The sequence below is a fragment of the Vitis riparia genome, chromosome 1 (assembly GCF_004353265.1).
Source record: "Vitis riparia cultivar Riparia Gloire de Montpellier isolate 1030 chromosome 1, EGFV_Vit.rip_1.0, whole genome shotgun sequence".
NCBI lineage: Eukaryota > Viridiplantae > Streptophyta > Magnoliopsida > Vitales > Vitaceae > Vitis > Vitis riparia.
In genome coordinates, this window is record NC_048431.1 from 20,400,151 (window position 1) to 20,427,351 (window position 27,201).

Sequence of the window (27,201 nt, forward strand, 5' to 3'; positions counted from 1 at the left end):
CATGTGTTTTCTGGGGTTTCAGTGTGTGATTGAACTGGGTTTGGTGAGGATGTGTTGAAATTGATGGGGTTGGCAGGTAGTGATAGGATTGGTTGTAGCGGTTACCAAAGGTAACGGCCATGGTGGTTTATGTGATGTTCTCAGCAACATGTGAGCTGTCAGTATTTTCTTTTCTTGTTTCTGCAACTCCTTATTCTTTTTTCCTCTTTTAGGGTGCCAAAAATTGGCTTTTTTTGTTTTTCTTATATTTGAAAAAAATAAAACCAAAATCTAGCGAGGGGGTTAAAGTGTCGCACTTGTTGTTTGCAGATGACACTTTTATTTTTTGTGAGGCCTCCTAGGACCAAATGCTTCGTGTAAGTTGGTTGCTCATGTGGTTTGAAACTATTTTAGGCTTGAAAGTTAATCTGGAAAAAAATTAGTTGATTCCAATTGATAGGGTAGAGATTTCAGAGAGCTAACTTTCAAGCTGAGGTATAGGCTAGGGATGCTTCCATCTTCCTGCTTGGTTCTTCCCTTGGGAGCTCCTTTTAGATAAATGGCTGTTTAGGATGGAGTAAAAGAGTGGTCCCACAAAAGGTTCTCAATGTGAAAAAGGCTATATTTCCAAAAAGGGAAGACTCACGTTGATTAGGAGCACTTTGTTAAGTCTTCCCTTATATTTTATGTCCCAGCTCAGTATCTTGAGAAAATTTAGGGTTGAGGCTTGAGAAGATTTAAAGGGATTTTCTTTGGGGTTGTGACTTTGGAGAATAAGTTGCATTTAGTGAAGTGGTTAATTGTGTGCACAGAGAAATGCAAAGGGGATTTAGGCATCAGATGCCTATCTTTGTTTAACAAGGCACTGTTGTGCAAGTGGAGGGAAATCTGAACTATTCAAATCCAGCTATTATCTCATAAAGACTGGCATTTTCCTGGCAACATAGCCTGTCCTGTAACTTTAAGTCACCTGACAAGATCAAGGCAAGATCATTTCTGACTGTCAAAAATTAAAGCCTAATAAGCCATCCTAAGGGAAAAAAAAAAAAAAAACCAGAAAAAATTCTTTGCCCTGTTTATTGAGACATTAATTATTTCAAGACCATAATGGAATGACACTGTAGTTAAGCAGGTTCAGGGATTGAGCGAAGAAGTTGATCACAGGGGCTGTGGTTAAATAATTTCTTTGATGTTCAGAAATGTAGTGGCAGACTATTTGAGAGGATTTGCAGATTGAATGTGAGACCATTTTCAGGATCCTGCAGTGTTTATCAAAACTCTGTTAGCTCTTCTGGTTATTTTTGAAACACAATTGAAAATATCTTTAATTTATTCTTAAAATAGTTTGTTTTTTTGAATGAATCCTACGACAATAGTTTGGTCAAATGTTTATCAAACATGTCTTTTAATTTAGAAAACTACTTTTTGTTTTCTAGAGTATGAAACTGTTCATCAAGCAGCTTCTCAGTTTTGGGGGAATTTTTAGGGTTCTTTTGATCATATTTTTTAATTTAAAAACAGTTTTTAAAAACAAATTTTATAAAACATGATTAAATAGGTTATGTTTTTTTTTTAATTTTTAAAAAATGGGTGAAAACAATTTTTCTTTATTCTCTAAAAATTATTTTTTATTTCACTTTAGTTTTAAAAATTATTTTCTAAGAATAAAATTAAAAATTTTAAAAATAATTTAAACAGCACAATGATTTTTATTTACTTTGTTTTCAACTTGTCCAAACACACTGTTGACAAGATCCAATATTCTAAATCCAAGGCAAGAGAGTCTTCCCATCTCACGTGGCATTCACTACAACTGATAAATTCTATGTCAAAAATTTTACCACGTGTCATCTCTCTAGTGGCTGACAGGATCCACATTCATTGGCAAATCTTAGAGGATAAGGTATATATGTAGCTGTAGCATCTACTTCCACTGCTTCCAACCTTATCTCCTTCCATGGCCGTTTCCACTTCCATCTCGACCAGCAATTGTAGACAACCCCACAAACTCAAACTCACCTTCACTTCAACATGTAAACTCCTCCCTATTTTCTCTCTTCCTTGCTCAAATTCTCGCTATCTCTTCGTCAACAACTCCTCATACTCCTCCCCCATTGTGGCTGAGGAATCTACTCATGATCATCATCTTCCTGTCATTGAATTAGACGTCGAGCTCCCGGATTTGACACCTAAAGATGAGAATTTGAATGATTTCTTATGTGGGTTGTTCAGAGATCCTAGAAGTGAAGAGCTGGCGTTTGACTACTACCAGAAAGTGAAAGAAAGGCCTGAATTTAGGCCTGACAAGGAAACCTTAGAGCGTATAATCAGGTACTTGATCAGGTCCAAGAAATGGGGTTTGAGTTTGTTAGTCTTTGAAGATTTTAAGAGTTTTGATGTACAGCTTGATGGTGATATTTGTTGTAGATTGATTAGTAGTTGCATTAGGGCTAGAAAATTCAGAATTACAGAGAGTCTTCTCGAAGTTTTTAGTTATGATGATGATGTCGCCCTCTTGGTCTTCAATTCAGCAATGGGGGGTTATAACAAGCTCCATATGTTCAGTAGCACAATTGCAGTGTATGATCAAATGAAGTCTGCTGGAGTTGTTCCGAATTCGGAGTCTTATTATAGGATAATGGAAGCTTACATTAAAATTCGAGATTATGAGAAAGTTGTCACATTGTTTCAAGAATTTGAAAGTAAGAAGATCGATTCGTCGCCTTTTTCCACTCAAATTTGTAGAATTCTATGTGAGTCACTAGGGAAAATGGGGCGAGCTTTTGAAGCTCTGGAGTTCTTCAGAGATATGACAAAGAAGGGGATCTTGGAGGATTCTGCGGTTTACTCTTCTTTGATTTGTTCTTTTGCAAGTATTCGAGAAGTGAAGGTAGCAGAAGAGCTGTTCAGAGAAGCAGAGGAGAAGAAAATTTTGAGGGATCCCGAGGTGTTTCTGAAACTTGTGTTGATGTATGTTGAAGAAGGGCTTATGGAGAGGACGCTTGAGATCGTTAAGGCCATGAAGAATGTGAAAATCCGGGTTTCTGATTGCATATTTTGTGCTATAGTTAATGGCTTCGCCAAGAAGAGAGGGCTCAGGGCTGCAGCCAAAGTCTATGATGAGCTGATCTTGCAGGGCTGTGAACCAGGACAAGTGACCTACGCTTCAATCATAAATGTCTATTGTCGTATGGAGCTCTACTCAAAAGCAGAATTGGTGTTTTCAGAAATGGAAAAGAAGGGGTTCAATAAATGCGTGGTGGCCTATTCTAGCATGGTGGTTATGTATGGCAAAACCGGTAGGCTGAGGGAGGCGATGAGGCTGGTCGCGAAGATGAAAGAAAGAGGATGCGATCCCAATGTATGGGTTTACAACTCGCTCATGGACATGCACGGGAGAGTCAAGAATTTGAGGCAAGTGGAGAAGCTATGGAAGGAGATGAAGCGAAAGAAGGTGGTTCCTGATAGAGTGAGCTACACTAGTGTTATAAGCGCTTACAGCAAGGCAGGAGATTTTGAAACCTGCATGAGATTTTACCACGAATTTAGGATGAATGGAGGTGTCATCGACAGGGTTATTGCTGGGATCATGGTTGGGATTTTCTCCAAGAGTGGTCGGGTGGATGAGTTGGTTAAGCTTTTGCAGGATATGAAGACAGAAGGAACCGGGCTAGATGAGAGGCTGTATAGATCAGCCTTGAATGCTTTGAGGGACGCGGGGCTGCAAATGCAAGCAAGATGGTTGCAAGAGAGCTTCGACACAACGTAGAAGGCCTAAAGGGTCACCCAAAGAGACACCAAACTTGTTGTTCGGTGATGGGAGCCAAGGTTGAATGACACTTGACACGTTGAATGACACTTGACACCTGCTGCTGGATCTTTGTTTGGCTCTGAGTTCTGTAATTACCCTCTTAGAGTCTACTTCATTATATGTCTCTTACCATTGAAACCAGGATATATACTGGCAGGCAGTGGCTGTACTGTCACATGAGTAAGGCCATGGCCATTGTGATGATGGCTCTTGATTCATTCAAAGCCACAACCCCCAGTTGCTTTATTAGTACAATCTTATTCTTCTGTATCCTCCTGTAATTGGAAAGGCTGCAATAGTATTCCATTTTTTGTAAGATCATACTGGAAAGGGTTGGTCTTTTCAAAACGTTTTGAAGATATGTAAATGTCAGTTGGGGTTTTACAAACACTTGTGAATCTTTCTGATGAATATTAAGCAATGAGCAAAGGACTGATTTAACTAGAGGATGTAAGCAGTAGCTTGCTTAATCTTTTGTTTTAACAAGGAAAAAGAGGACACACTTACCAGCCCTGGTTGTATCCTGCTTGTGCCCATCACAGGCCTGCCTTGTCCCAGCCCAAAACTGTTGTATCCTGCTTGTGCCCATCACGGGCCTGCCTTGTCCCAGCCCAAAACTTTATATATTTATTTAGATAATGAAAAGTAAGAGGAAAAATAGGTGAAAAAGATGGAGAAGATAGGATTTGGATTCCTTTTCTTTTTCCTTGTCCCCACTTTCCAAGATCACAACAAAGTCTTAATCTTTAATTTTTCAATACAAGCTTATGGACCCACCATCTCCATAGATAAGGCTGCTACCAGCTCAGCCCTGTCGGAAGGCCCATCCCAAGGAAAGCCCGCAATTGATGAGTGTGGTGGGATGGGTTCAAATTCTGTTTCACGGGGCCTTGCCCACGTCTCTTGGCCCGGGTGGCTGGCCCATACCCTTTAACTCGTACTATGCATCTAAACATGCTCAATATCCATTTATTTTTGTTCATGCGCTCTAAACCGGGATGATCCAATAGACCAAATCATGGTGTAGAGAGTGAGAAAAGAGTTCACCTCTTCAGGCTTTTTATCGAGGCCTCACTTGTTGGAACAACTATTATTTGCTAAGTTGAGACACTGGATGCTATCTGAAACTTTTGTTCTTTGGTGGGGTTTTACCGTTGAGGACTCCGATGGGACGGGTTTAGTCATTTGGATACTAGGCAAACCATTGCTCCTTCGACTGGTCGTGCCCGGTCATCACTCACATTCTTAATAAATTCTTTTGCTTTGGATTAGACTTAGCCTAGAAGGCTTGTGGGTTTATTCTCAGACTTTGGATGAGCTAAACTTTTAAAGTAAAAACAGCGTGCGGAAGCAAGGAAGGAATGGATTGAATTTATTATCAATAGAGAGGACATGTATTCCCCGAAAGCAAGGAAGTTCGAAACTTTCCACATGGACTCTTTAAGCATAAATTAGAAGGTTCTCTTTTCTCTTTGAATCAAGATTTTCAAAGTGAAACCGGATATAAAAAGATGTCCATTAATTTATTAAAGGACGACATGGAAATATGAAGAAGCTTGTGCTGTCGGCCTTAATCAATAAAAAAAGGGGGTATATATTCATAATATTTGTCCTAAGGTTCTCAAAAGACTTTCAAAAGTTTCTAGGATTCTCAGGATATTCTTTCATGGATGTCCTTCCCATACCCATTTGTTTAATGCATTTCTACAGGCAATGCAGGTCCAAACCCTTTAAGGAGGCCAATAACATAAGCTTTATCGATCTATATATATATGTAAGTGTAACTTTTTATAATGGGTGATGCAGGTCCAATAAAATAAGCTTTATATATTATATCAAGTGTTACTTTTTTTTTTATATGATAAACAGGCACAAGCATAGGCTGATTTTAATTATATACTAATCAATAACAAACCCTGAAAAATATTTGTTAGGCAAGTTTCATTGTTTCTGTAGGTGTGTTTTCTCATGCATAAGAGTAACAATTGTGCAATTATTTACTTTTCTACACACATCATTTATTATTTTATTTTATTTTACATATATAGTTTCACTTGATCAGCTAATTAATAGCTTAATTGGCACAATGATAATAAATTGATAATCATAGCAACTCAAAACATATTCATATCTACAAGCCATCCTAGCCTTAATTTTGAGGTATGAGGTTTTTTGTTTTCATACATAACTGCAATGTCTATTTATTCATTTCTTTTTCATGTGCTTGGATTCTTTAGTACTTTCTGATACCAGGAGTCACAGAGATGCTGTGTTACAATTTGTTACGGGTAATCTCTCTCTCTCTCTCTCTCTCTCTCTCTCTCTCTCTCTCTCTCTCTCTTAATTGAGAGTGAAAATAAGTAGTGATGTCATAAATTGCATGAAAATGAAGACAAAAATCATACATTAAGCTTAATTTCTACATTAAACATATTCCCAAATTAGTCAATTGTATGCTACCTTGTGTATGTTTAGTTTTCTCACATTTTCTATTAGTTGTTGATGTTTACATCTATTTTTATAAATAGTGATGATCTTAGGAATTGCTTGGGACATCTGGAATGCAAGAGCAGGGTATGAGTGGAGTTAAAGAATTAAAGTCGCATGAAGATCAATGATGTAGTCCTTTTTTGATCAATCAAAAGTTGAGGATGGTTGAAGGGATGGTTAGGGATGTTCAAATGAGCTCAAGTAGTATATATATATTTTTATTTTAATTCTAAACTCTTTGAAGATTAATCTCACGAAATTTTGAAATATTTGGACATTGTTTATTAATGCGAAAAATCGGGAAAGATTGGTGAAAACTAGAAAAAATTCTGAAGAATCTAATAGGTATTTTGGAAAAAATGGTGCCACCCTATAGCCTAGTGCCATTTTTCATAGTAGCACCACCATTTTGAGCAAATGAAGCCCACCCACAAGAAAAAATGGTGCCACATTATAACCTGCCACCATTTTCTCCAAAATTGCCCTTATTTTGTTTTGGAACTCCAAGAATGCATGGAACCCACATTTTTTGACTTTTCCTAAGCCGCTATTAGATCTGCCACCTTGTTTTTATGCCTCCATGTGGTATATGACTTAGGATAACATGAGAACATCTATTTAAAGAGATTTTGCAGGTGGAAAAAAGGGATTTTGGGGTAAGGCCCCTTGGTAGATCTTCTTCAACCTCCAACCTTGGGATACTTGTTGTAGCTTGAATTAATCTTTGTAATCTTTTCTAGCTTTTAAGAGATTTTTATGTATTAAACTCTTTTATCTTGATTGTGTTTGTATTTAGCTACATTTACTATTTAGTTTTTATAACTTTAAAACTTTTTCTTGGATTTTAATGGTTCTTATTTCATGCTTTATTTTTATTATCAATTTTGATTCAATTTTCATGTCTTTGAGTAGTGGATTAGGCCAAGGAGAAGGGAATCCTTACAACCTCCCTTCTACCCATGGAATGACTCAAATCTTGGATATTTAATGATATATTCATCTTGTGAGTTGGATAATTTGTTTTTAATTAGAAAACCATTCCTTGATACTTGGAAATTAGAGTTTAGAAGCTTAATGGTTGAGAACTATTTTGACTTGAGACTGCCATTATTGAGCTCTTAATACTATGATTTGACAATTAAATAGGTAGTGGAGGCTCCAAGGATAGCATAAGTAATTTATCTTTAACTAGGATACTATGCCTAGATGCTTGGAAATTAGAGTTTAAGGGCCCCTTTGGGGGTATCTCGATCGACACTTAATGGTGAAAACCATTTTGACTTAAGACGACCATTATGGAGCCTTTAATGCTGCAATTTAGCAAGTAAATGGGTTGTGGGGGCTTTAAGGATTTTACATGGTGGTCCAACTCACAAGTTTGAAGCATCAAGTTTAATTACATAATGCTTGAATTGAAAATTCTCCAACTGAGTGCACCTCTAGGTAGTCTTGGTTGTGTTAGCATAATCGAGGGTCCTTTCATGAAAAGAAGAAAGCCCAAAGGACCCCTTATCCTTAATACTTTTACAAATCTTGTGAAATCAAAATTGAGCTCAAATTCACTTGGTTTTTCCAATGTTTTTAACAAAATTAATCAACTTTTTTTTTTCCAAGCAATTGAGTGAAAGAGTTTGTCTAAAAAAAATCAAAATAAATATGCTTATCCTCAAATCTTTTCAATTCCCTTACCTAGGATCACTTCTTTATGGTTTGACACTTGACTCACTAGGATTTTAAAACTACAATTGGCTCCATACACTTGGAGAATTGCACTTTGACATACATATTTGGGAGCGATCAAGTTTTTTGCATTGCTGCCAAGGAGGGAGGATCGAATTTAAATCAAATCAAATCGAAGTAACCCTTAACTACTGGGGGGAGGGGAGGGTTAATAGAACGAATAACACTTTTACCCCTAAACTATACTTTCTACAATATGATTATTGTATATAAATTGACCTTTTGTGAAACAAAGGAATCAGATACAATTAAGATAGAATAAAAAAAGAATCATGAAAATTAGAGTTTTGTTGAGGACTTAATGAGATTAGGAATTGAATAACTAAATAGTTCTGATCAAAAGAAGTGCAACGAAGTTTTGTGGGAGTTTATTTGGTTGTGATAGACATTACAACCCAGTGAATTCTTTCTCTCATTTATTTCTAATTTTAGTTTCACTTGTTGTATGTAATTAGCTTAGTTTGAACTTAATTTTGTAATTGAAAAAATGAAAAATTTGAGTTAAATTATTGATTGTTGAATGATGCTAGTTGATAATTTTGAAAGGGCATGCATGGGATAATCGGGAATATATGCACAAATCCTTGGACATGCAGTATGACACTTGAGAGGCTTTCCTTGACCTTTATAACCTAGGTGGGAGGAGCGGCCACTCCTATGTGAGAACCCCTAATTTTTCCAACAATAATTTTATCCCTATTACTATGAACATCAATCAATATTCTATTCCTATAAGCTAGCCCACACCTAATATTAAGTTTGAGGAGACCTTTAATGCCTTCATGGAATACCAAACCTCCTTCAATGCTCATATTACACAAGCCTTACAAGAAATCACAAATTTTGTATGTGAGCTTACTTCTATAATTGTAGCCTAAGAGTAAGGAGAATTATACTCCTCTAAACATAATATACAAAACCAAGAAGGGTTAGTTGTATCTTACCATTGTGAGCTAGAAAAATAACAAGACATTAAGGGTGAGACCACCACTTTGGAAGACATAGGGGAGGACTCTATGGATAAATTTTTTTTTTGACCAACCACATTTCATCATGCAACATACATTCGTAGAACCAACAAGCTTTAATTGACATGTATGATTTTGAGGTTGTTGACTTTCTTGGTAGTGATTTTTTTTTCAAGAAATAAGTGCAATGCCAAAGGTAAAACCATTGGACATATCCTCAACCAAAGTCTTTTTTTTGTTTTTTTTTTTTTTGTTTTTTTTTTTTTAAAGTCTAAAGAAATGTTGAGGTAAAAAGTATTTCACCAATTGGTGTGAGTTAGGAAAGCCCTTGATGTAGTGAAGTTGTCATACTACCAAGCTCATATTTTACAATAAATAGGATAACTTTTGACACATCTTTTGGACCAATTGTTATAACCACACCAAGTGCATATAAGAGTGGACAAAAAGAAAAGAAAAAGAAAAAAAATCTACCTATCTTTATTTTGTTTTCTTTATTTTATGTTTGTTTAATTTTTAGTTAGTTTGTTTTTATATCTTCTAAATAATCCTTTAAGTCATCATTTTCCTTTTACCAATGCTATGAGATGTAATATCCTTCCATCTCCCCATTCCTTGTTCTCATTGTTGATTTGTCTTATACTCATTGTTTATTACTTGGAAACATTGAAGACAACATTTAGGTTAGGTTAGAGGTGTAGTAGTTGTGGAATGTTATATAAATATGATGTGATGAGATATGGTGTGGTAGAGAATGGTTAGAATGAAAATTTACAAAAAAAAAAAAAAAAAAAAAAATAAATAGAATACTTGTGCATACTTATACTTTTATTTGCACCTACCCTAGATTTGGTTTTTAGAGTTTTTCTTATCAAATAATTAGAGGATGGGTAAGTTGAAACCAAGTTACAATGATACTAAGAGTTGAATTACTTGATTAAGTAGAGGTGTAGTAATATGGTTCAACTTAAAACCTAAGTTGTTAGTAATCTAGGTACATATTTTTATTATGATAGAACCTTTAAAAGCATAACATGATACAACAATAAATGGATTTTATTAATATTTATATTATGATTCCAATTTCATGTTCACTATCCCATTTATACATTATCTATGTTGAACATTCATTCCTACATCACTTGTATTGTACATGACTTGGGTGCATTAGGAGTTGTATAAAAGATCCAAGAATCATGGGTTCCTTGCAAGTTGATGATTGGTTCACAATCGATTCGTGGACTTAGGCAATCCGTATGAGACTATAGTGCATTACCTTCTAATTAGAGGGGTAACTTATCTTGGTCATCAGGATAAGGTTCCCATGATGAGTGCATTAACGTGTATTTACAAATTAGACATAACCTATGATGAGTCATGATATTGGCTATCAGATGGTCATGATTTTATCAAGCTACTATGCCGTATGAGTTCTCAACCTTGAGAGAATATTGAACTAGTAATGAGGTCTTTAGTGGCTTTGACTTATGGGTGAGACTCTAAGGTAGTCATATATTCGTTATGGATTGGGTTATTGTTGATCAAGGTAGGTGGTAATAGGTATTCTTAAGATAGACATCATGATATCTCATAGGTTTGAAATAATATGTTTTCTTAGGTGGTCCTAAGGACATGTAATCATGAAATCTATACCTTTAGTAATTCATTTAGTGGAATTTGATATATGCTCTTAGAGAGTTAGAGTATGTCAATTGATCATATAATAGGAGGACTTGAGACACAAGGATGGAAAAGGTAATTTTGAGAGGTTAATAACATTCACCTTATTAGATTATGGAAACTAGTTTATGGGGAGCTTGCAAGCAGTCATTAGTAAGTCATAAACCTAAGTTTTCCATCATGATCAAATATCGTAGGATATTAGAGTGTAGTTGACTCTTTGTAGTAGGATATTGAGTCAACTTCACAATTGGATTATGAGGAGGCCATTATTTTCCTATAGATCTTAATGATATATACTTGAGCTCATATTCCTTGGTGACACATTATTTAAGGGATAGTTAGGTTCTTTATGCAAAGTTGCACATAAGCTTATGAATGGTCTTTTTGAGGGCTAGCTAATGTAAAAAATGACTAATTTGATTAAGTAAAACACCCAAGAGGGGGATGGGAGAGGGTGAATTGGGTATTAGATTTTTTTTTTTTTTTAAGATAATCAACTAATAACAAAAACAATAAGAAAATAAAGAGAAAAACAATAATAGGGTAAAGAGATTGACAAAAGAGATATACAAACATGCTTAAAGTGGTCCGACACCTTGCCTACATTCACTCTCTTCAAGCTCCTAACTGAGTAAGGGCTCCACTATCTCTAAGACTTTTTAAGTCGAAGTTTTTAAACTTTTTACACTTAAATTTCAAGGTTCCAATGGACCTTCACAATCTCTTCAAGTACTCAAATTACTTGAAGCCTTTTCTTTCATAGTAAATAACTAAGAATAGATTTAATGTTTCCAATCTTAGAACAAGTTTAGTTCATAATACAAAGGAAAGTTGAGATGGATTTGAAGGTGCATTACAAAAATTTGCAAGAGAGAACTCAATATGTTTTGAAGAAGAGCTTTGACTGAGAGAAATAATTTTTTTCCAATTGAATATAATTTTTCTTGTTAAGATTGAGCTCTAGAAACCATGACACGATGTAACAATTTTAAATTCATTGATAAATTTATTCATTTATTTATGTTTCTTAGTTTCCTTTTATTATCCTATTTGCATTAATTTGTTATTTGAACATACACGCCTATATATTTTATATTGTACATGACTTAGGTGCATTAGGAGTTGCATAGAGGATACAATTCACAAGTCCATTGTAATTAGATAAGTTGCTCACAATCAGTTTATGAATTTAGGCAATCTAGTAGAAACTATAGTGCATAACCTCCTAATTAGATGAATGACTAATCATAGCCGTCGGGATGAGTTTCCTATAGTGATTATACTAGTGTGTATGGTCACACATTAGACTAGACTAATAGTGAATTATGATGTAAGACTATTAATTGTCATGATTTACCAAATTACTATGCTACATGGGCTCTTAACCTTGAAAAGATATTGAGCTTGTGCCAAAATTAACAGGAGGCTTTGACCTATGGGTGAGACCTTAATGTGGTCATTTATCCTTATGAATTGGGTGCTTATTGATGGAAGTTGGTGGCAACATGAATTCTTAATAAAGACACCATGATATATCATGATAATCAGACTATGTGTACCATTGGGAAATCTAGATGACATGTGATAAAGAAGACTATGACCATAACATTTCCTTAGTGGAAATTTGACATATGCTCCTTAAAGGTAGAATATGTCATTTGGTTACATAATAGGTGAGATTTGAAACTCAAGGATTAGAGAGGTAATCTTGATAGGTGATAACATTATCTTGTTAGATTACAGACACTTGTTCATGGGGAGTCTGCATGCAGTGGATAGTAGAACACACACCTAAGTTTTGTTTTGTTGTAATTATATAGGATACTAGAGTGCAATTGATTCTTTTCAATAAAGTGTTGAATCAACTTCAGAATTGGATTTTGAGGAGTCAATATTTTCTTATGGGTCTCAATGGTTTGCACTTGAGCTCCTAAATCAAGAAGACATCTTTTTTTTTTTTTTTTTAAGGATTTTGGGTTTTAGGTTCATAAGTGTGCATAAGTGCATTTTGATAAAAATGTATGGTTGCACTAGATCTTATGAATTGACTTTCTAACATGGACTAATTAATTAACATGGACCAATGGAGTTAATTAATTAATTATGACCCAAGTAGGTTGAATTAGGTGACCCAAACCTAATTTGGGTTCAAGTCACTTAAACCCATATGAAGCCTTATAAATATCCCCTTAGGGGTTAGGGTTCTGATTACTACTCAAAAAGTGCTATTTCATAGCTTATAATTAACTCTTATAAACACTTTTGAGTAGTAGTTATCACCTTTTAACCCAATTAGCATATTAAGGACCCTTGCAATCAATTCTAATCAAATTGTGTTAAGTTTTGGTGTTTTGATAGCTTTTTGATCACCAAAGCAATCAGAGATTGATGAGAGTTATTTGGAATCCATGGCAAAGCAATGGAAAGCTCAGAAACATGAAGAACCGAAGCTTTGAAGTCCTTTGCCATAAGCAAATCCGGAATGCAAGGAGTAAAAGATGTCCGGACAGGGCGTCCGGATAGGATAGCGGCGGAACATGGTATGTGGCAGGCTGTTCAGATGACGTAGCAAGGCTTGCTCACATTAAGTCAATGATCCAGACAACACATCCGGATAGGATATGTTATCGTCCGGGTGTGATGTTCACGAGTGCCGTGTGCTTCTCCCTGAGGGAGTCTGGATAGGAGAGCGCGCCACATGTCCTCTTGGGGAATCCAGATGGAGTTGATCCGGATAGCCTTGCGCGCTCCGTGTCATCAGGGGGAGGAGTCCCTACACCTTGCACACGGGGAAGAATTCTATCCGGCCGACTTCCATCTTCTTTGGATATTTCATATCAGGAATTCTTTGCGCCGACATTTCACATCCGGAATTCCGTGCGCCGACATTTTACATCTGGATATCTCACAGCCGGATGAGAGAGGAGGATGTTTCAACTTCTCCGGATATACATATCCGGATCTTCTGATAGCGCTTACTTGGAGATTTTTTCTCTCAGTATATAGTGCCGCGGTGTTATCCTGAAGCTTCCTGATATTTTCGACCGACATCTTGAGATATTTCTGACCGACATCTTGAGATATTTCTGACCGACATCTTGAGATATTTTCGATCGATATTTTGGGATATTTTGCTTTAGATATTTGATGTCTAAATCTCCAAACTCTCTTTGTAATCCACCTATCATAGGATTCATTAGTCTTTAAGTAAGAACAAGGGGTGAATAACCTCTTATATATAGTTTGTAATTTCCTTTACACAGAACATCGATCATATATCATCGATCATATATCATCGATCATATATTATATCATAGATGGAATAGACGAACAGGACACTTGCTCTGTTTTTCCTTTATATTTTTGTTTTCTCGTTATTTTTATTTCTAGCCAATCAAACTTTGAGGATTTTTCCTCAGAGGATGAGAGGCTAGGCTCTTCGTCTCTTGGAGTGAAGAAAACCGGGTAAGTTTCCTCATGAATAAATTGGAAGTTTTGTTATTTTAGTTTTTAATGAAGAGAAAGTGTGACTCGTTAATGGTTTTTATTTTTTTAGTTAACTTAAAACGCCTTTAACTCACCTGGGCCAACACTTGATAAGGCAAGTGATCTCCATCCATTGAGATGCACTTGTTTATCTCTTGCGAGCCTTTAGGAGGTGGTTTGAAGGTAGGATTTTCTAGAATAGCCAACACTTGGTAAGCTTTTGGACTTAAAGGAGACATCCATTAGTTATCTCTTACGAGCTTTTGACGGGTAATCCAAGGTTAAAGATCACCTTGAATGGCAAATGCTAGGTGAGAGGCACGAGCCATTGCAAGTTGCATCAGTGAGAGGGATTTAGTGTTTGAACCCATTAAAGGGAAGCATCTGTACCACACCGGTTAGAGAATTAACTATATGTTAATTCTCTAATGCGAGGAAAAGAAACAAGTGACCGGAACTCTCCTTTTTGTATGAGGAACCCGAGCCTAGTGATCTAAACTCCAAGAAACACTTTTCTTTGTAAGTAAAATCAATTACTATTTTTGGTTAGTTTAAAACCAAACCTTTTTCATTTAAACATCTTTATGTTTTCTTTTAAAGCTAACCTTGAAATGAAAAGACACCAATTCATCTTTGAATTAATATCAATTGTGAAGTGAAAACCCATCCCAGTGAACGACCCTAGAGCCACTATGCTATGCTAGCTAAGGCTATCCTAGTACATGGTGTAATAGGTTATAAATTTTGTTGATTGCTCCCGTCTGAGGACTGAAATCAAGACACCAGCTGGACACGAATCAAATGGCACCACTGTTAGGGACCATTGAGAGGACACGAATCAGCTGAGACACCAATTGGGAATGAATCAAATGGCGTCGTTGCCGGGGATGGTGCCACTTTACAGTGATATGACCTTTTCAGAGTACTTGTGATCTTCATCACAAGTTTGGTGACTTTTCTTTTCCTTTTACTAACTCTTTTCATTTATGTATTTTTTTCTTTGTTCATATTTTAGTATACCTTTTATTTAGTTTTTAGTTTACCTTAATTTTTTTTTCTTAGAACTATTTTTCTTTTGTTTTCTTTTGTTTTCTTTTGTTTTCTTTTGTTTTCTCTGTTTTAAATTCTCAAATTGCTAGTTGTGCATGCCATATTGAATACGAGATAGCAAAGGAAGCCATGAACTTCATGAGTTATGTGGCTAAAGTTTCAAGAGGATGGGATGAACCAAATGCTCAAAATATGGGAAAAATGATGTTTCAACCTAATGCTAAGGGTGAGATGAATATTTTGAATGACGGCATAGACATGAAAGCAAAGATTGCAGCTATGGCAAGGAGATTGGAAGAGCTAGAAATGAAGAAGATGCAAGAAGTGCAAGCAATCTCTCAGACACCATTGCAAGCTATGCTTTGTGCCATTTGTCGATCTTTTGAGCACTTGGTGGATCAGTGTCCTACCATTCCAACAGTGAGAGAAATGCTTGGTGATTGCAACACCTACAATTCCAATTGGAGGGACCATCCAAATTTCTCTTGGAAACCACATCCACCTCAGTACGAGCAACCTGCTCAAGCACCTCAGCAAGCCTCGAACCTTGAACAAGCAATAATGAATCTCAGCAAGGTTGTGGGAGATTTTATTGGAGAACAAAAATCCATCAACTCTCAACTCAGTCAAAGAATTGACAGTGTAGAGAAAAAGATGGATGCAATACAAAATGATCTATCTCAAAAGATAGATAATCTCCAATATTCAATCTCAAGGTTTGCCAACCTCAACAAAGTGCAAGAAAAAGGAAACTTTCCTTCTCAACCTCATCAAAATCAAAAGAGTATCCATGAAATGGAGGCTAAGGAGGGAGAATCTTCACAAAAGAGGGAAGTCAAAGAAGTTATCACTTTGAGGAGTGGTAAAGAGGTTGATCCGCTCACATCCAAGCTAGAGCATAAGGAAGAGAGTTAAACAGAGAAAGAAAAGAGGGAGGAAATCAAAGGAAAGAAAAAGGGGAAAAGTACAGAGAAAGATGGCTATGATGTTAATGTAGAAAGAGAACCACAGATGATAGTCATCAAGGAAGAAATGATGAAGAATCACATCCCTCCACCTTTCCCCCAAGCTTTGTATGGCAAAATCATACAAAGCAAGTCTCAAGTGAGGGATGCAAACTTCATATGGGATCTGGGCAAGCTAAATCAGGATCAAATTTTTTGATGGACTTAGTCTTTCTAAAGACTAGCTAGTCCATATCTTTTTGTTTTGTTTATTACTTGTTTTAATTTTGATTTCAATGCTTTAAATTTTGATTTCAATGCTTTAATTTTAATTTGTTTTGATGTAACATAGGTTTTTGGGATGATCAAAATCATGAGGAATGTCAAAAGAGGAGCTCAAAAGCAAGGAAAAAGCATTGGTTGCGAAACTTCGCAGCACAGTACACCATTTCGCAGCTACGAAATAGGCTGCGAAAATTCCCTCCTCCGCGAAATCCTCGCCCATAGCTCCAACTGAGAGCTCCAGTTGAGGAGACTATGCCACCTAAGGAGACTATCAGAACATAGGCCAAAGTTCTGGTCCAACCCACTCAAAAGGCCACCACAGATGCATCAGCTCCACAGGACCTTGCCATTACTTGATCACCTCTTTACTTTTTTGTCTCTACATATTATATTAGTATAAATAATTCCATACTTTGATGTCTTATATTCTGGAGTTGGATGTATTACTGATGATGCATCATATATAGACATCATTTTAAACTTGACATTTTTCTATTTTCTCTACTCACTAACTCTTTTGTTTTTTTTTTTGAAACTTGTGGTTTGTCCTATTCGACTCAGACTACATGTCACTAAGGAGGTACCACTTCCTCCCTATTTTTCAATCGCTTTTGTCACATTGAGGACAATGTTCAACTTGGTTGGGGGGAGAGTTGAGGAAGGAAGTTTTTGTTATTAAATGCTAAGTTATTTTGGTAATTTAGTTGCTTTTTGCATAATTTTAAAATTTTTTAAGTTTTTATTCTACTCTCCATGGTTATTAAGGAAAAATTCTCAAAAATTAAAAGGGAGAAATTGAATTTTTGTCTTTTTACTTGACTTAGAGTTTGTATTATGCTTACTAAAGTTGATGAATTGTTGAAACTTCTATTGAATTCAAGCTTAGTTCTTCCACTTTAAGCTATTCATACAGTGTGCACACTAGGTTCCGATTATAAGATGAAAAACTATTTCCCTCTAAACTTAGGAAAATTTAGACTTGGTACCTTTGACCTCATTTAATAGTGTTGGGACACTTTGTAAAAGACCAATGAGTCTTTGAAAAAAAAGAGAGAAAGAAAAATGTTTGCTTGCCTTGAAACCCGAGCAAGGTCTGAGGGGTATATGGTGAAAATCTTTAAAACATGGTGCCCTAAGCCTTAATTGGTTGGGAGTCATCGACCTCAATGCTCGTTACAAAGGTGAATAGGTGGAGTTTAACATACTGTAGGTGCTTGGGTATTAAAAATTCATTCTCAAAAGTCCGGGGTAAAATCCGAGGAGTTAGTGGTTGAAAGATCCTTAAAACTTGATGCCCTAAACCTTAATTGGTTGGGAGTCATCGATGGACCCCCGTTACATGGACAATTTAGAAAATAATACCTTTAGCCTTGTACTCCTACAATGAAAGAAAAAAATTGTGAAAAAAGAGGTGCGTTCTTAGCCTATTAGAGGTTGATCAGTTTGCTAAGCTTTGAAAAAAGAACTAGGTTTGGGGGAGAGATTAGTTCAACATACTATATTCGGAAACTAATAAATAACACTTAGATTTTTGTGGAAGAGTAAGGTTTGACCCTTTGGGAGTGGAAACTCTTTTAAAGCTTAAATTTGCATAATGCCTTCTCTTTAAGAATTGTGATTAGACAAGTTATTTGATAACTCTTGTTGAAGTTTGAGTTTTATTTCTTTAATGTTCCATGTGAGAGTTAGATCATCATGCCACTTGAAAATTGTTTTTTTTTATCAGCATGATGTTGCAAATTATAGTACTGTTTATTTTTATTTTTCTCTCCTTCATTGCTAAGGGACTAGCAATATGTCGGTTGGGGGGAGTGATTACTACTCAAAAAGTTCTATTTCATAGCTTATAATTAACTCTTATAAACACTTTTGAGTAGTAGTTATCACCTTTTAACCCAATTAACATATTAAGGACCCTTGTAATCAATTCTAATCAAATTGTGTTAAGTTTTGGTGTTTTGATAGTTTTTTGATCACCAAAGCAATCAGAGATTGAGGAGAGTTATTTGGAATCCATGGCAAAGAAATGGAAAGCTCAGAAACATGAAGAACCGAAGCTTTGAAGTCCTTTGTCATAAGCAAATCCGGAATGCAAGGAGTAAAAGATGTCCGGACAGGGCGTCCGGACAGGATGACGGCGGAACATGGTCTGTGGCAGGTTGTTCGGATGACGTAGCAAGGCTTGCTCACATTATATCAATGATCCAGACAACATATCCGGATAAGATATGTTATCGTCCGGGTGTGATGTTCACGAGTGCCGTGTGCTTCTCCCTCAGGGAGTCCGGATAGGAGAGCGCGCCACATGTCCTCTTGGGAAATCCGGATGGAGTTGATCCGGATAGCCTTGCGCGCTCCGTGTCATCAGGGGGAGGAGTCCCTACACCTTGCACATGGGGAAGAATTCTATCCGGCCGACTTCCACCTTCTTTGGATATTTCATATCCGGAATTCTTTGCGCCGACATTTCACATCCGGAATTCCGTGCGCCGACATTTTACATCTGGATGGGAGAGGAGGACGTTTCAACTTCTCCGGATATACATAACCGGATCTTCTGATAGCGCTTACTCGGAGATTTTTTCTCTCAGTATACAGTGCCGCGGTGTTATCCTGAAGCTTCCTGATATTTTCGACCGACATCTTGAGATATTTCCAACCGACATCTTGAGATATTTTCGACCGATATTTTGGGATATTTTGCTTTAGATATTTGATGTCTAAATCCCCAAACTCTCCTTGTAATCCACCTATCATAGGATTCATTAGCCTTTAAGTAAGAACAAGGGGGTGAATAACCTCTTATATATAGTTTGTAATTTCCTTTACACAGAACATCGATCATATATCATCGATCATATATTATATCATAGATGGAATAGACAAACAGGATACTTGCTCTGTTTTTCCTTTATATTTTTGTTTTCTCGTTATTTTTATTTCTAGCCAATCAAACTTTGAGGATTTTTCCTCAGAGGATGAGAGGCTAGGCTTTTCGTCTCTTGGAGTGAAGAAAACCGGGTAAGTTTCCTCATGCATAAATTGGAAGTTTTGTTGTTTTAGTTTTTTATGAAGAGAAAGTGTGACCCGTTAATGGTTTTTATCTTTTTAGTTAACTTAAAACGCCTTTAACTCACCTGGGCCAACACTTGATAAGGCAAGTGATCTCCATCCATTGAGATGCACTTGTTTATCTCTTGCGAGCCTTTGGGAGGTGGTTTGAAGGTAGGATTTTCTAGAATAGCCAACACTTGGTAAGCTTTTGGACTTAAAGGAGACATCCATTAGTTATCTCTTACGAGCTTTTGACGGGTAATCCAAGGTTAAAGATCACCTTGAATGGCAAATGCTAGGTGAGAGGCACGAGCCATTGCAAGTTGCATCAGTGAGAGGGATTTAGTGTTTGAACCCATTAAAGGGAAACATCTGTACCACACCGGTTAGAGAATTAACTATATGTTAATTCTCTAATGCGAGGAAAAGAAACAAGTGACCGGAACTCTCATTTTTGTATGAGGAACTCGAGCCTAGTGATCTAAACTCCAAGAAACACTTTTCTTTGTAAGTAAAATCAATTACTATTTTTGGTTAGTTTAAAAGCAAACCTTTTTCATTTAAACATCTTTATGTTTTCTTTTAAAGCTAACCTTGAAATGAAAAGACACCAATTCATCTTTGAATTAATATCAATTGTGAAGTGAAAACCCATCCCAGTGAACGACCCTAGAGCCACTATGCTATGCTAGCTAAGGCTATCCTAGTACATGGTGTAATAGGTTATAAATTTTGTTGATTGCTCCCGTCTGAGGACTGAAATCAAGACACCAGCTGGACACGAATCAAATGGCACCACTGTCAGGACCATTGAGAGGACACGAATCTGCTGAGACACCAATTTGGAACGAATCAGGTTCCATACTTTTACTTGTCATATTCCAAAGAACCTTAAAGAGAGAAACCTTAGTATTCTTTTAGAGAGAAAAACCCACAATTTTCTCGTGCCTAGACTCTTGTGATGAGTGATTAGGTGGAAGAGTACTGGGTAGATGATTTCCAAAGAGTTTTCAATAGCTATGAAATCTTCTATAACATCTCCATTGACTTACAATTGATATGGGTTCCATTCAGATCAAAGATATGAGTTGATTTCTTCCTTAGATTATTGTTCTATATGGTTTTTATTGCCATTGTTTATGCTAGAATAGTTTCTAAAGAAGCCTAAGGTAGATTGCATGCTCTTATATGATCCAAGGCTAGAGAACAGAGTAATCCAGCGTTCCTAATAGTTCTCTTATCAATAAATTCTCTAAAACTCTTTAATTTATAGGTTTCTATCTCAAGAATCCCAAAAACTACAAAAATGCGTCGATCAATCGAGCACTACTTCGATTGATTCACTAGCCATTGGGCATTAACAAGTGATCGTTAGGTTTTGAACTCACTAGATGATGTGACCGGTCCTTGACTAGTTGAGGCTATGCCTCAACGATCTACATATATACTATTGGAAGAGAGAGAAGATGAAAAAGTACATTTGACCAATTGAGCCCAATTAGGTTAACTAGTTCTTGACCCCTTTGAACAATAGCACTATAACGTGTTAAAAATGACCTAATTTGAGGTTTAGAACTTCCAACAACTTGTGTAATCCTTCATAATGTTGGGAACCATAGATTACTCTATTATCATGCCTTAGATCTCGTAGGGCGCAGCCATCTATCCCTAGGGATCTCTAGATCTAACGTAATGGAAAATAATGGCTTCAAAAACCATATTAGGATAAAGATTTGGAGAAAAAGTGCTCATATCTATGATTTGGATCTCCCCAAATCAAAATCCATTTGAAGAAGAACATGCTTGTAAAATTTGGAGGTCTCGTACACCCAAGATATTCTGCTCAAGGACTCGAACCATGATCTTGGCACTCCAAAGTATGGGTAATGGCAAAAAGAAAGCTTTGGTTCTCTTTTACGCTTTCTAGAGATGAAAGATGACTAATTGAAAGTCATTAGGAAACTTTAACCCATAAAGGAGTATTTATAGGGTTGTCCACTAGGCTTAAGTGACTTGAGCCCATTAAAGCTTGGGTCACTTGATCTAGTCCAAAATGAGTCCTAATTGATTAATTAACTACATAAGTCTATTTAATTAATCAATTAGCCCAATCTAGAGACCTTGTTCATTATCCCTTATGCAATCTTGAAAAATTACCAAAACACCTTTATGTACAAGAATGAACCTAGAGCCAATCCAATCCTCATAAACCGTGCCATCATAGTATATGAGCTTAGAGTGGGGACCACTAGGACCCATAGGAATACTGGCTCTTTCAGAATCCAATTTCGAAGTTGATTTAAAATTTCACTAAAGAGAGTCAACTATACTCCAATACCCTATTTAAATAATAACGAGACGAAGCTTGGGTCCTTGACCTACTATCTACTGCATGTATACTGGTTATGAAAAGGTGTCCATAATCTAACAAGGTAGTGCTATCACCTATCAAGATTACTTTTTTAATCATTGAGTTACAAATCCCACTTATTATGTGATCAACTAATATATTTTAGCTCTAAGGAGCATATGTCCAATTCTACTAAAGGAATTACTGTGGCCATAAATTTCATCATTACATGTCCTTTGGATTACCTAAAGGAACATACTGTCTCAATCCCATGAAATATCATGGTGCCTTTATTGAGAATACTTGTTGCTACCAGCTTTCATCAATAGAGACCCAATCCATATGGATATATGACCATTTTAGGGTCTCATCCATAGGTCAAAGCCTCCTATTGATTTTAGCATAGGCTCAATATCTTGTCAAGATTGAGAGTCCATGCAGTATGGTAGTTTGGTGAATCATGAAATTTGATACCCTTGCATCATGATTCACTATAGGTCCTGTCCAATATGCATCACATACACTATTGCACTCACCATGGGAAACCCATCCCAATGACCAAGATAAGTCATCCATCTAATTAGGAGGTGGTGCACTACAACCTCTACTAGATTGCCCAAATCCATGAATCAATTGTGAACAACTTATCTACTTATAAGAAACCTATGACTTGTATCTTTTGTGCAACTACTAATGCACCCAAGTTATGTACAATGTAAGAGACATGACTGAATGCTCAAATCAATGTCAATACACCAAAGAGATAACAAAGGAACAATTAAGTCTAACTTTGTTACATAATGTTTTGCTTTTAGGGGTTCAATCCCGACACTTAAAACCTTTTATAACAAGTTTAGGAAGAGTATAACTCAAGGTTTTGAATTAAAATAAAGATTCATCTATTTTCTCGATAAAAATGATCATTTTAAGCTTAAAAAATGATGAAAATTAACTTTTACGTGCATGAAAAATAATTTAAACCTAAGTACCCCAAAAAATTCCACATTACAAAATTTTCAAGTCTTGAAGAGTCTCAAGACTTCGTGGTAATTATGTTTTTCCATAGCAACTTGAGCTTTTATGGTAATGATGTTTTTCCATAACAACTTTGAATCATTAATAATATTAACCTTGTTTTGTGATCATTAAACCTGATTAGGAGAAACCTTAGATTCAAAATCTCATTTTTGATGATGACAAAACTAGGGTATCTTAAAATTCATTTTAAGTATCTTAAAATTCTTTTTATAACACTTAAATATGATTTTTTAAGACAAGATTGAAATCTAGCACTCAAACATACACCAAACATTATATCTAGTCTACCAGAGGTTAAGTAAAGTAAAGAACATGTTATGCCTCTATACAAAATGGAGTCAATAGATTGACCTTGCTCACACTTGTCAAACGTGATGGAAGAGCTCATTGGGGTTCCCATGGTCTTTACATCCTCCATTTTGAGTCTCTTAAGAAAATCTTTAATATATTTAGCTTGATTGATGAAAGTGTTATCCTTTAATTGTTTAATTTGAAGTTTGAGGAAGTAATTAAGCTCCCTCATCATGTTCATTTCAAACCCACTATGCATAAACTTAATAAATTCTTCATAGAAAAAAATATAATATAGTAGCATGAATTATAATGTTATTAACATATATTTGACTAATAAACATATCTTTGTTCTTGGTTTTAATTAAAAGAATGGTGTCAATGTTTCCCATTTTAAAACCATTTTTTAGAAGAAATTTTCTTAATATCTCATACTAAGCTCTCGGTGATTCTTTTGAACCATAAAATGCTCTTTTAAGTTTAAAAACATGATTTTGAAAGTCGTGTCTTTTAAAACTAGGAGGTTGTTTTGCATAAACTTCCTTCGAAATGTAACAATTTAGAAAAATATTTTTAACATCCATTTAATATAAAAATAAAGTCTTTAAAACATGCAAATGCAAGTAGCATCCTCATAGCCTCAAGTCTAGCAACAAGTTCCAAGGTTTCTTCATAGTCAATCCCTTTTTCTTGATTAAACCCTTGGGCTACTAACCTAGCTTTATTTCTACCAATTATTCCATTTTCATCCATTTTATTTCTACAAGCCTATTTTATGCTAATAGTGGTTTGATTTATGGGCCTAGGAACTAATTCGTATACTTCATTTCTTTCAAATTGATTCATTTCTTTCAAATCCATACTTCATAAATATCTTTTGGTTCTATTTGAGAAATGGAAGCTAAATTGTTACAAATATTATTCAAAGAGGATCTAGATCTTATCCTACTAGATAGATTTCTTATATTTAATCTTGTGGATGATTGATGACAAATTTTCAATATCTTGAAAAGTCTTGATTTGACTCTTCTTGCTTTTGTTGAGAAGGTAGTGGTGCCAAAATGGATCTTTCTTCTTTTGGATCCACAATGTCAAGATTTGGATGACTTGAATCTCCAATTTTCAATCTTCTAAAACATTCTTTTAGTTTTAAAATCATCATCAACATTTACTCTTTCTTGAAGAGCATTGCTAGATTGATAAAAAATAACATGGATAGACTCCTCTACCATCATGGTCTTTTTGTTAAAAACTCTAAAGCCTTGGTTTGAAAGGGAGTAACCAAGAAGCTCCCAACATTCGATTTTGAATCTAATTTACTAATATTATCTTTGGTATTTAAAATAAAGCATTTACAATTAGAGACTTTGAAATAATCAATGTTGGATTTTTTGTTTTTTCAAAGTTCATACACAGTTTTCTTAAGTATAAGCCTTAATAAAGCACGATTTAGTGCATAACAAGTGGTATTAACCATTTCTGCCTAAATATACTTTGGTAAATCATTTTCATTTAGCATGGTTATAGCCATTTTGTTTTGTAAAGTTCTATTTTTTCTTTTGATGACCTTATTTTGTTGTGGAGTTCTAGGAGCTAAAAAACTATGCTCTATCCTATGCTCACTACAAAATTCTAATTTTCATATTCTCTCCCATGATCACTTTTTATACAAGTGATAGTAATTTTTTTTTTTTTTTTTTTTCATTTTGAACCTTTTTGCAAACCTTTGAGAAAGCTTGAAAAGCTTCACTTTTGTGACTTAAAAACAAGAGCCAAGTGAATCTAGAGAAGTCATCCACAATCACATAAGCATAAAATTTCCCTCCAAGGCCAAAAGTCCTAGAAGGTCCAAAGAGATTGATATGCAACAATTCTAAAGGCCTTTAGGTTGAAATAAATTTTTTGTTTTTAAAGAGTTTTTGATTTGGTTTCCCATTTGACATGCATCACAAACTTTGTCTTTTTTAAAATTAGTTTTGGGAAGACTTATTACAAGTTCATGATTTTTGAGTTAGGAAATGAGGTCCATGTTAGCATATTCTAACCTTCTATGCCACAACTTACTTTGATCATGCTTGGTAGAAAATCATTTATCATGACCATTATATTTTTTTATATTAATTATATAAACATTTTCGCTCCTATAACCCATGAAAATGCTTTTATCATTTTGAATATCCTTAATGATGTAATGTAAATATTCAAAAATGACTTTAAAACCTTTATCACAAAGTTGACTAATGCTTAAAAGATTATGCTTTAACTCATCAGTAAGTAAAATATTTTCAATTAAAGAGAAAGAACTATTACTAACATTTTCATGCCCAATAATCCTTTCTTTTGCATTATTTCCAAAAGTCACAAAACCATATTTTTTTTTGGTGAGAAAGACGAATTTGGATTCATCTCTAGTCATGTGTCTTGAATATCCACTATCCAAAAACCCTTTGTCTTTCTTTGAGCCTTGCAAAACAAGTCAAGATGATTTGGGTACCCATATCTTCTTGGGTTCTTAGGTATTGGTGCTTTTAACTTTTGCAACTCAAACACTTTTTTATTTAAGAGTAATAACATTTTGAGAAGTATTTCTTAGAGGATAGGTACTAATTGTGTGACATCCTCTTTCACAAAAGTTACAAGTAATAGATGGACTTGCACTTTTTGTCTTTTTAACAAAATGGTTTTTGAAGTATTTTTATTTTATTTTATTTTATTTTTGAATGGCTTGTAGCCTGGCCTTTTTTTTATTTTTTATATTTTTTATTTTTATCAAAAATGAATTTTTGGCTAACAAGAACCATTTAAATGTTTTTTTGTCCATAAGAAAATCTTTAGAGAGAAGAGGTGAACCAATTGTTTTTCTTCTATAATACTTCATTTTCTTTTTTAAAAGAAGTCTTTTCTTTTTCAACTTTATCAATCCTTAAGTTCATTTTCAAGACATAGGATTTTATTTATTTATTTTTTTTTTGAGAGGAACATTTTTCAAAGTCTCCATAAAATCTTTTTGTAAATCTTCGTTGCTTGAGTTAGAGTTTACCTCATCTTGCTCTTCAATTGCTATGAAGCACATATTGGCCACTTTATTTTCATTTTCTTCTTCAATGGAATCATCTTCACTATCAATCCATGTAGCCATCATTGCCTTCTTTTTTCCATGCATTCTTTGCTTCACTTTTGTAAAAGAGGGCAATCATATTTGATATGATTATGTTTCTTGCATTTGTAGCATATCAAGTCTTTCTTTTTTTTGCCATTTGAGGATTCTTTCTTTTAACAGTCCATTCTTGGATAAAATTTCTTTCCTTTGTTCTTCTCAAACTTGATGGACTTCCTGAATTTCCTTATGATAAGTGCAAGATCCTTGTATCACTAGTTTCCATCTTCATCTTCATCTTCATCAATGGTGGAGGTTTTGAAAGTAATGCTCTTCTTCCTTTTATCTTCTGCTTCTTGATGACTCTTCATGGTGATTTCACGAGTCATCAAGGATACAATTAATTCCTCCAATGAAAGCTTTATTAGGTCTTTAGAGTCCTTGATTATCGTGACTTTAGCTATAAATATTGTCCTTAAATATGACCTTTTGTGGTTAAAACTTATATAAAATTATTTATTACAAATATATGTGGTGGCCAAATATTAATTTTTTTACCATAAACAAATATTTCCGCACTAAAAATAAAAACTTGCTATGAAAAACAAATTTGTTGTGAAAAACTCCTTTTTACCTGAACATGTCTTCATGAATAGAAGTCTTGTGGCAAATAAGGAGTTTTGTTGCAGTGAATTACACCATGATAAACATAATCATGGGTGTTAAAGTAATCCCGGTCAACTAATCAAACTGTGACACATTCATTCAAGTGATTGTTAAACAATAGAGTAATCAACGTATTGAATCCTAATTAGAATGTACTGATATCTCTCTGGATAGAGATTTGAGGTGAACCTATTGGGTTTTGTTAGTATATTGTCTGAAAGTCGCATGGTTCCAGAACTTGAAGAAGACCTAACAAATTAGAATTGAAA

At 35.1% G+C, this 27,201-nt stretch overlaps 1 protein-coding gene across 1 annotated transcript; it reads left to right on the plus strand.

The window, feature by feature from the left end:
- Window positions 1–1,908: 1,908 nt before the first annotated feature.
- LOC117912682 (pentatricopeptide repeat-containing protein At5g13770, chloroplastic) lies at window positions 1,909–4,234 on the plus strand. Its single transcript, XM_034827396.1, has one exon. The coding sequence runs from the start codon at window positions 1,937–1,939 to the stop codon at window positions 3,746–3,748; it is 1,812 nt and encodes a 603-aa protein (XP_034683287.1). The 5' UTR covers window positions 1,909–1,936; the 3' UTR covers window positions 3,749–4,234.
- The last annotated feature ends 22,967 nt before the right edge of the window (window positions 4,235–27,201 follow it).

Coding starts and splice junctions, on each gene's coding strand:
- LOC117912682 (XM_034827396.1), top strand. CDS start 1,937: ATGGCCGTTTCCACTTCCATCTCGACCAGCAATTGTAGACAACCCCAC.